Source organism: Acyrthosiphon pisum, chromosome A1 (genome assembly GCF_005508785.2).
Source record: "Acyrthosiphon pisum isolate AL4f chromosome A1, pea_aphid_22Mar2018_4r6ur, whole genome shotgun sequence".
In the NCBI taxonomy this organism is placed as follows: domain Eukaryota; kingdom Metazoa; phylum Arthropoda; class Insecta; order Hemiptera; family Aphididae; genus Acyrthosiphon; species Acyrthosiphon pisum.
The window spans coordinates 3,106,735-3,118,301 of record NC_042494.1 but is presented as its reverse complement, the minus strand read 5'-3'; the positions used below and the strand labels follow the sequence as shown (position 1 = coordinate 3,118,301).

At 29.4% G+C, this 11,567-nt stretch overlaps 2 protein-coding genes across 4 annotated transcripts in view; both read left to right on the top strand.

Annotated features, from left to right (window-relative positions):
• Positions 1-11,567, top strand: part of LOC100161286 (solute carrier family 46 member 3-like) — a gene marked incomplete at its 3' end in the record, with an annotated part of 46,682 nt that overhangs the window by 23,552 nt on the left and 11,563 nt on the right. Inside the window, 3 exon segments of the mRNA NM_001163137.1 lie at positions 2,826-2,846; positions 6,485-6,486; positions 6,489-6,519. Coding sequence (NP_001156609.1) covers positions 2,826-2,846; positions 6,485-6,486; positions 6,489-6,492 — 27 coding nt within the window.
• On the top strand, positions 1,655-11,406 carry LOC100163328. 3 transcript variants are annotated; one of them, XM_001943338.5, is made up of 8 exons: positions 1,655-1,806; positions 4,454-5,068; positions 5,808-6,177; positions 6,524-6,625; positions 6,691-6,828; positions 10,088-10,171; positions 10,242-10,398; positions 11,237-11,406. In XM_001943338.5, the coding sequence occupies exons 2-8, from the start codon at positions 4,490-4,492 to the stop codon at positions 11,328-11,330; spliced, it is 1,524 nt and encodes a 507-aa protein (XP_001943373.1). In that variant the 5' UTR covers positions 1,655-1,806; positions 4,454-4,489; the 3' UTR covers positions 11,331-11,406. The 3 variants fall into 3 exon arrangements, with proteins under 3 accessions (XP_001943373.1, XP_029342360.1, XP_029342359.1); XM_029486500.1 differs by lacking the exon at positions 1,655-1,806 and adding an exon at positions 2,666-2,797; XM_029486499.1 differs by lacking the exon at positions 1,655-1,806 and adding an exon at positions 3,010-3,151.

The following is an 11,567-nucleotide window of genomic DNA, read 5'->3' as shown; positions in this document are numbered from 1 at the left end:
TTATTAGTTGCTTTATTTATAGTAATGATATAAATTATAGTTACTAGCAAATATTTTAAGCAAAAGGAAGTGCGATCACTGGATGGTTTCTTCCCTCACCCTATTCATGTTTTGTTTTAATATAATGTAGCACATATTCTCATTATGCCTATGGGTATAGATTGTATATTATCTAATAAAAAATTATAAAAAAATAAACTAGCAAATACTATATATGACAATACAGAACAATGATAATTGTATAGGCGACACAGCCCCCTGAAAATACTTTAGAAACCGGTATACAAAATCGAAACCGAAACCGAAATTTCCTAATACCGGTATTGAAAAGTTGAAACCGAAATTGAAAAAATTAAACGCCAGTATACAAAATCGAAACCGAAACTATTTCAATCGGTTTCAAGCCCTGATTCAAATTTGAAATTCATCAAAATAAAGGTAACTTTATTTGTATAAGTGACATTGAAATTTGAAAAAATTAAACATAATTACATGTTCGAAGTTTTATGGAAGCAGTTTGATTTATATCTAATTATCTATGTTAACTTGGTTAGGCATATAACATTTTGTCTCACTATTATTTCCTGCTCGAAACCGTTTTTCTGTAGAACTTTATAATTTCAATAGCCAACATAAAGAGCATTATTGTTAGACCATCTTTGAGCTACTTTTAATATTAGTGTTTGAACGTATTTTTAAACTTCATTTTTTTCAACATTAAGTGCATTCAAATTGCCTATACCAAACCCCTTGAAACGCCAATGTCTAAACCAAACCATACTTTAGGCCTTTTAATAATCGAGCTCATCCACTAGATCGTTTTCCAAATTCAATGATTAAATATAATTTGTTTAAAAGTTAAAACACTACAACCCTGAAAATATGTGTTATCCCTACTATCGAATATTCGAGTATCTAGGTAATTAGGACTTAGGTATTGTGTGCCTATGTATTTTTAATATTTTTAAACTGCTATTGTAACTATATTGCAGGAGCCTTGTATTAAATTTTCAAACGAATACAATTTTATTGACATTTCTAGTGTCACAAGAGGTTATGACATACACAAAAAAAACACACATCATTGTAAAATCAATACATTCATCACTCCGCTCAGAATCTAAAATTATTATTTTGTAAGCTATTATAATAATCATGTACATAATGTTCGCAAATCGTATGTACCTTAACGGTGTATAGTACTGCATGTCTGTATACCTACCATTATAATATTACATTTGCGAGTTATCATAGTATATTAGGTAAGAAACTAAGATTAGCATAGTTTTTATGATGTTAAATTGGGTAAAAGCATAAAATATTGTATGTGTAGTAGGTAGGTACTACAAGTCTATATTATACAGATATAAAAATTATTGATACTATAATATTATATTTTAATTACTGTTTTTACTAGTTGTCCAATTATATTTTAATAAAATATCAATGCAAGGCTATTTAATTATTTGGTTATAATTATTGCTAATTATCGTTGGAGATGATAACAATAGTATTCGACATTGATTGCATATACGACTTGTGTTGTGTAAAACAAAATTTTTTTTGACATATCTTAATAAAACGGTTTTATCAGTTTGAAATTTAATTTGGCAAGTGTGGTGGGAAAACAATTCCTTGTCCAAGTAATCTATATCAATATGAAATATGATTTAATTTGATCGTGCAATGTAGTACATTAAAGTAGTTGCAGTAGTGAGTAGGTACTTACACGTGTTACACGTCTACATGTTCCGTAATTGGAAAAATACTTCGGTGACTGAATATCTCAATCGGGATACTTCACAGGTAATAAGTTACAATTTATATATACTCTCGTGCATAATCACCAGTAGTTATTCATCAATATTTGTTTTATGAATTTATATAATAAATTGAAATTAAAATTGAATTAATTATTTTTGTTTGAAACGTATTCTACCAGTAATTTGAAAGTATATATATAGTTTAAGATTAAAATAATGTATAGCTATACCTAATTTTTTTACTCAAATAAATCTAGACAGGTAAAAAATATTCGCAACAATTAATTTGATATATAACAAACTAATATAATTTGATTATAATAGTTTTTAATACGATTCTTGGACCTGTAAACCTGTTAAATTAACATCAAAAATACTTAGGTACTAAAAAAGTGAAATGTCTTATAATAATAAAATTAATCGATACACACTAATTTGGAAAATTAAAAAAAAAAACAGAGATAGATTTATGAATGTGCAAATACGTTTATCTATATTTTTCATAAGAATAGAAAACATTATTGGGAAATAATACCTCTTGAAATAAATCTCAGAAAAATATTATAATGATTAAACATTTTCCATTGATAACAAATTATACATATACTAAAAAAACGATTATCGATCATTATAATATACGTTTTGCATGAGAACAAATTATCAGTTGCAGCGTTATAACTTATTATAGATATAACATGCAATCGTATTATAACATGTTTACTTCTCGGTAAATGGTGAATACTAATACTTATATATATAATATATTATATCAATAATCACACATCGACAAAGCGTGTAATTTTTAATAAGTTAAGAATGAGTAATATGTTAAAATGGTTAAATCAAAACAATAACCTACCGACAATTATTATACATTCGATAATATTGTATATTTGTACCTAATATATATGTAGATACCAACATAAAGTATCTGAAACTTACTGTGTTGCATACAATTCGGTTAGACCTTATGATTCGGTTATCGGTTGAAATATCTTCGGAAAGAAAATCTATAGAATAAATGGCAAGACCGTGTAAGTAATTTTTATCAAATTATAAAAGGAAAAATCATGATAGGCTAAAATATTTTTACGTTTGTTGACTGAAATTCGAGGTTTTATTTTTTGTATTTTATCATATAGAATAACTATCAAATATTATCAAAATATACTATAATGATATTAAAATGTGTAGAAAAAAATGTATCCATGGATAAAATATTAAAATGAAATGTAAATCTTTTGACTTACGAGGTCTTGCCACGAAGCCAATGATATCTGACTGACAAAAGAAACCACAGACTTCTATACTTCACTATATAAGGAATTCCTATATAATTTACATTGTTATCAAGAGAAACTCGGCTGTGGACGTCCACCATTTTGTCGGTTAGCAAAACATTTAATTCATTATACAACATTTATTAGGAATAACATCGTTTTTATTGGTAAAATAAAATAGTAAGTATAAAATGATTTATATAAAATATTTTTTTTATTTAAACAACAGATTTAGAAATAATAAAATACAATACTAGATAAATCATAATTTATCTTATTTACCATATCAAATACCATACAATTGCCAACCAACCTTCAATTCATGGTGGGAGTTCACTATCTAGTACTATATATAAACCTGTGAAAGAAACACGTCAAGAAAACGGCTGTTACGGCCACGTGGAATTTTATAATGGCCATAAAAATAATAAAGTAGTATAGCATTAGATAAGTACTAACCTATACTATAATCGATGAAAATATACCAATTACAAACTAAAAAAAAATGTATTTCATTGATTATTAGTCGGCAGAATTATCGTTATCCAAATATCCAACTAAGTTTAAAGTTCTGTATAATTTAAGGTTATGCATGTAAAATTCAGTACACAACAATAAATTGCAAATTTTTTTCTACAAGTATTTTTGACAGGAAATATTTTTTTGAGATAACTTTGCAGGAGTTTTGATCGGTGAACGCACGGTTTCATGTCATGATATTTTGATTAGTAAAAAAAATACTCTATTACGAATGAATTGTAATATTTTACCCATAAACAATAAAATATTAATGTTTTTTATTCACTTCTAATTATTACTAAACACTTGCACAAAATTGAAAAATATAAAATATCAAACATTTATTAGTCAATCATTATATATTATTACCTCCTAGGAATAATAAACCGTTATGATGGTAATTTTTTCTATTCTGACAATTATTCTTTAAAATATAATATTTTATTGAACATATCTTATATTATTCTCAGAGTATAATAATATATTATATACATATAATAAATGATATTATGGCTTAGTTTGGTGCAGTGGCTGAAATCAATCACGCAACGTGTTTGAGAGTAAGCAACGGCCGCTGCTACTAGTTCCCGGATGGATGACCACCCGGGTCTAAAAACCTTGACACACAAACACGCGCCTTTAGACCAATAAAAATATAAAAAATAATGCTATTTTGATACTATATTTTGTAGTATAAAAATTGTGATTGAAAATAAATTATTTGTACAAGATAAATAAAAATGTTATGAATCGATATGAATGTTACTATTATAATTGATTGGTTGGTTTGGTAAGGAAAATACGTATTAATGTACCAATTTCCAATGTTTGTTATTCGTATGCGTAGCAAATGACAGTGTACAGAATATAATTTGAAGTAACTTTTTCTAGGGTTTCTAAAACAGTAGAATAACATTACGGTACAATATGGAAACGAACGAACATGTAAAGAGTTTCACTCCGGAAGACGAAGACGATCACAGTTGGCGAGGAATGGGGTTCGGTTCCAGAGTGAAATATGTCTTCCGAAACATCACCGTGGAACCGCTGTTGGCGTTCTTTCAGGTGTCGTCCGTCTTATCGAGTCTGACCACACAGAATCTCAACCTGCAAAAGGCATGCAGGGTAAACCTAAAGATGGACGACGACGTCTGTCACGGATTGGAAAACAAGAACACGTCGTTCTACGCCGATCAAGAAGTCCAAGTGCAGCAGCTGGTAGCGGACATGCTCATTTGGCAAACGATGATTCAGAGCAGCATACCGTGTATACTGGTCATATTCATCGGGTCGTGGAGTGATCGAAATAGAAAACGCAAACCGTGTATGCTCGTCCCAGTTATCGGCGAAATCGTCAGAAACATCGGACTGTTACTTTGCGTGTTCTACTTCAACGAGCTGAGGATGGAGGTGGCCGGTCTAGTGGAATCGATACCCACGTCTATGGCCGGTGGACTTACCGTTCTGTACCTGGCCGCATTTTCTTATATGGGGGACATAAGCTCCGTGAGTAAAAAAGCCATCTTGTATTTTTAATTAAATTAATATGTGCACCTTTCATTAATACAAAACACTGACCTGCACAGCGTACAAGGGACCTATCCTTGGTATCTACGATATGGATTGTTACATCCATGATTATTTTATTATACGCAATGACATGATTTAATTATATTTTTAAAATTTTGTATAAGTGATAACAAAGTTTACACAGACATTTTTAACGTTAAAATCTTCATTATAGGGCCTTTATGTTTCATAATGTTTAGTTTATAATGCTAACATTTAGTTTGGCATAATTTGCCATTTTTGAGTCAATATTATTGTCTATTGAAACATATACATTTCATATTATGTTTGAAGAAGTAATAAAAAAAGTTACATAGGTAGGTACTTGAATTTATTTTAAATATTTAAAATGTGTTAAAATATTATAAAAGTTCTTCAAAATACAAGTCATAACTACTGAAGTTTAAATTTTTTAACTAATCTCAAGGTTAACTGCTTAATTTATAAATGTATATACTGAATAAAAGATTATATTTAATTTCTAGATTTTCAATCATTTCTTATTTTAAAAAATAATACTAAATAGTAAATACTACCCTGGTTAGGTTAGGTTATAATTAATAATTGTAAAATAATTGTAATATGACTTATTGTCCATATATTTGAAAATAAATAAATAAATAATATCCTGGTGCTAATGATAAGTGTGCATAATAAAGATTACGTAAATTTTCAGCTGAAAAACCGAACTCTCAGGGTAGGTTTAATGAATTTATTCTTTGGTGTGGCTTGGCCAGTCGGTGCTGCACTTTCCGGTGTTTTGTATCAAAAACTAGGATTCTTCGGAGTGTACTATATCTCTACAGCATTGTACGTAATAGCCTTTATCTACGGCTCAGTTAACATCAAAGAAAATCCAGGGCTGTTAGAACTAAAAGAGCCTACGCAGCCGTCTAAATCTTGCATGTATCTCGTGGTCGATTTTTTCAATCTAAAACATATGAAAGAAGCAATTCAAACAACGTTCAAAAAAGGACCGCGAAGAAGATGGACGAAAATTGTTATGCTGATGTTTACAATAGTTGTCATCCAAGGGCCTTCACATGGTGTGTATTAAAAATATTATCTTTTATATTATAATTTTAGCTGCTCAGAGTTCCGATGTCTGACTGTTAAACGTTAATGTTTTATTGTAAGCAACATATTATTTTAAGAACATTTTTACATAAAATATACACAATTTGGGCACATTTTGTTAGATGAGTTAGGTAGTTCAAGAGATTACTATACCAATTTTGTTTAAGTCATCTTGGAGGGTTTCCAAAAGTTGTTAGTGGAAAGAGACTTTTGATAAGTAGGATAAGGGGTTTTGAGTGAGAGACTAATTTGTAGCGAAATCGTTTTGTTTCACTGTACGCTAATGTCAAACAACTCATAACACAATTATTTCAGGAGAAAATGGAATTGCCTACTTTTACACCAGAGTTCGTTTCAATTGGAATGAATTGGACTACAGTTTATTCTCGACATTCTTATTTATGACAAACATTGTAGGTAAGGACAGTTATTTGTATTTAAAGGAACTAATACATTTATAGTGTGTATCAATTTTATTTTAGGTGTTGGATTCTCGATTGGAGTTTTAAGCCACTTATTGAAATTAGACGACGCACTCATTGGAGTGATCGCTTGCCTCAGTAAAGTATTCGCTGGATTAGTATTTGCATTTGCACCATCAGAATTCTATTTTTACATTGGTAAGCATGAATTATATTTTTAAAATAATAAATAGGTATATTAATATATTATTGATGTACACATTTTTTTTTTTAAGAAGACAGATAATATGTACAACCTGTATAAACTCAATTACAATAAACGTACGGTTAGGTTAAGTTAGGACGGATTGATTGGAGGGTTTCTATTGACACTACTTTATAAATTTTAGGATTTATTTTTTTGTGAGGGAAAGATGGGCTTAATACTTTTAATCATTCAGAAAGTCTTTTGGCCGTTTATGCTGAAGCTGATGAGTTGGATTGTGAGAAAATGGTATGGAAGAAAGGTTAGATTATATAACTGTAATAAAAGTTGGTTATAATTATTATAATAGTATTTTTATAAAATTGTTTGTAATAGAATACGTCTAACATAGGAGTTTTTATTATTTTATGGTTTGTTTGAAGAGAGATAATCATACGAAAGCATATTGATTTGAAATATTGAAATATACTGATGTTTAAAATTTTAGCTGATAGTTGGATACCGTAGGTCATCATTGGAAAAATGATTTACTTATAGAGAAGGAGTTTAATAGTTAACGGGAATGTGGGATATTCGATTTAAGATTATAATAGAATAAAATACAGAAATAAAAAAAAATAGGACGAATCAGGAAAGAATAAATAGAATAAAAGTATGAAGAACGATAGGTAACGATAAGTATACTGGTCAGAATATTTTGTAAAGTATATAGTGGAAAAATATGTAAAGTTTAGGCGTGTGCCAGATATTGATGAGTCATCAATGATGATCCTTCCGAAGTCAGTGATAGAGAATATTTATCTACGTCCTTCAGAGAAGATTTGGTTCGACAAACCTCTGCTACTAGGCCGTGTATCTCAGTGATTTAGTGCGTGTTTATGTAATATGATACGAGGAACTATGGGTGTGCACATCTATGTTTTAAACAAAATGTATAATTATATATAATATTATTATAATTATGTATATATTTTTTATTGGTCTTAAGCACGGCAACTGAGGCTTTTACCTGTAAGATGGTAGATGGTACTGTAGGGTTTTGGGGACCGAGGTAAACGGGCGGAGGAACAAATTTTTGTGTTTGGCAGAATTTTCAAGTGGCACCCGTAGGTATCTGCCATGCCCGGGTGGGGGATGGCGGCATCTATCTTCAGCACCGTGACTCCCTGAATAGCATGGTAATAAATATAATTATTTAGGTAATACTTTAACTTTTTTCTAAAGGATATCTATTATTATTTATTATTGATAATAAACAAAAAAAACACAATATTCACTTGGATTTTACACTGTTTTAAACATATATTTTATTCGTTTTAAACAATGAACAAAACGTTTAAAACAAATGTTTTAAATTCATGTTTTAAACGTGTTTAAGACAAGTTGTTCAAAACATTTTATTTTAAACATAACAACCCTGAATTTACGTGTTTTGATTTATATATTTGATACTTAGTATATTAAGAGGTTCTTTTCTCCTGAGTTTTATGTGTGATATTGATGTGATTCGAACACCAATTACATGAATTCGCTACCTAGCTATGATTTGGGACTTGACTATTATAGTAATCTCTTAAAAATCCCTACATCTGTCGCAATCGTACATTGTACATAGTCAAAAATTGGCCAACCGAATATAGTTTAAGTTGATGAGCACTTATGATTATACTTATATTCTAAATAAATAATTATGATTCTGATCTAATGATAATTATATAACAATACTATAACCACACTATTTTATGATAATAGTCAATACACTTTATATTCAATGGTTAGGAACTTAAGTAAACAAGGAGTGAAGTGTATAATATTAGATTTAGTGAAGATAAAAATTAACGCATTAATTTAGATAATAAAACAATAAAGTTCACCCACAGTGATCAGGTAATAAAAATAGTAGATATGTATCGTAAATTTCACCAGGAATTTTAGATTTTTAAAATGGCATCAGTAAATTTCATTTAGTATTTTTCGATGTCTAAAACGCGTATACTAAATTGCACCCACAGTGTATCTAAGTTAGCTCGAATTCATCGATATCCATTATAAATACCATTTCGCATTATTATGGTGATATGAGAATACACATATTATTATATTATTATTATTTACTCTATATTAAATAATTTACTTGTTAAAAAAAAATAAAAAATGTAATAACTTAAGGGGATTTGATACCGTGATTTTCTGTTTTTGTCTAACACATGTGTGACACAGTATTTTAGACGTGTTTTTTGCCAAACATTCTAATTGATCTATGGAAGTGACAAGAATTCTGAAAACAGATTTGAATTTATCGTCAAATCTACTTGAAATCGACTTTCCTACACGTTTGATATTATCCCTCAAATTCCTAAAAATGTCATATTAAAAAAGAGTATTTAAAAATTGTCGTATTTTAATTTATGGACAAGTTAAATTCAAAAATCAAAAATGTGGGAAAGTTTAATTCAAATACACTTGACGAAAAATACAAATCTATTTTTAGAATTCTTATTGCTTCATTAGATCAATTAGTATGTTTGGCAAAGAACCAGTCTAAAATCCTATGTCGCGTGTGTGTTATAGACAAAACAGAAAACTACAGTACCGAATCCCCTTAATAAATCCTCCGCCTGTATTATATAAATTGGAAAAAGGTTTTTATTTTTTATTTTAACCAAACCTAAAAACCTATTTTTAGAGGACAATAATCTCCTTCATGAGTCGTGGTATCCTCTGGGTGATTATAAATATGGTATGCAGTTTGCGTATCACTTAACACTTTTGTTCAATTCAACCATTTTTGTAAGATAGTTGTATTTTCAATCCATTTTTAGGTCATGCATCGTTTGCACATCGTCACTAAATTATTGTAAATAATTTTGGCATCAACATGTGTTTCAATAAATCTTTCAATTTTCAAATATAAATTCGTATTTCTGTTGTAAGTATAAAAATACGTATATTGTAGGTAGGTAAAATATTATAATTTATAACGGATTTACCTATCATGTCGTACAAAAACTGAAGGAAAAGGGTGACTCGTAACTACGACCAAACCATAGATTTTTATTGAAATAAGCAGTAGGTAATAGGTATCTGGTATATTGTATAATATATTGTATTCTAATACTATGGCGGAAAAAAAAGTTTGAGAACTTTTATTATATAGCTAAAAGCTGTCGCCTATTACATATTTTGTACGATATCAAATACCTATTTTATTTTGGTTTTTATTCAAACAAGATTATATTATTTTGTTAACAGGTGCTGTTGTTGATGTAATGAGTGGTACTACATATATAGTAATGAGATCGATTCTCTCAAAGATCGTACCTCATGCTGAACTTGGTGCATAAATAATTTTCATTTTTTATTTACAATATATTCAAAGCAATCTCAATAATTCACTAATTTCCAGGTCAAGTGTCAGCAATAATAGCAGTCGTTGAAACAATAGTGCCTGTTGTGTACAAACCTTTGTACAGTGCAATATACAGAGCGACTCTGACCACGTTTCCAGGAACATATTACGTGACTAGTTCAATAATGCTCACACCAGCCATATTTGTATATTGGTAACTAAGAATCGTCAACGATTATCTATTAATTTATTACATACAGCATAATTCTACGACAAATTACATAAATGGAATGATAATGAATATTGAACATAATCAGTTTTTTAATATTATGTTCCATTTAATAATTATGATTATAAATCATAATATGTGGCTCAGCGCGTCGAAGTTGCTGAAATCAATCACAAGACGTGATAGAGAGTAAGCAACTGCCACTAGTTATCGGATGGGTGACCACTCGCCACTCGGGTTCGTAGTGCGCAAAAACCTTGCCACACATACACGTATTCTAACCGACCGTACCAACCATCCCGACCCAACTGTGCCAACACTACCAACCTTACAGGCTAATAACCTCAGTCATCAGTCTTAAAACCTAAAAAAAAAACTTAATAATTAAGTCAAACATGGCATACATATCATAAAATATGTATTCAAAATTTGATTTTTTAACATGAATATGTTTTGGCTGTCTACAACTTTATTTTTCTGACTGATTTTCGCGAGGCCAATTTTCGTAACGACTATAACATTTATAACTATTATCATACTAACTCTCTTCCAAAAACACATATTTATGATTCATAGATGTTCCTTGCAGAGAAAAAAGATCAAGTAGCGTGCTACGTCTTAAGATTTATGTACCTGTAAATTGTAATATTTATGAAAACATGTAAAGGGTGGTGTGGTAAACTTAATATAGTCAAATAAAGCAACCATTCATATGTTTCACGTAACCCAACATTTCTATCTTTGTCAACACGAAAAAAATTAAGTCACGAAAAACATAATAAAAACTATACTTTGTATAACGATATCAAATTTACATTTACAGGTGGATGTATCATATAAATAACCAGGACAATAAGAAAACACGTACTGTTGAAGAAATCAAATCAAATGATAATCTTGCTTTTGAAAATAATTGAAGACTATTTATAATATTCTACGGCTGATTGTTTAACATATGCATTATTTTATCATTAAAAATATAATTTATGGTTATGTCTAATATCAATTTATAAAATTATGGTAAATACAAACTTTATTTATAAAGTTACAGTAAGTAGGTATACAGACTGAATCACGGATATTCCCCCCGTCAATTCCCCCCACCCACCGGAATGTTTTTCGGAGTGTAAGGACCTTTACCCTCGATATATATT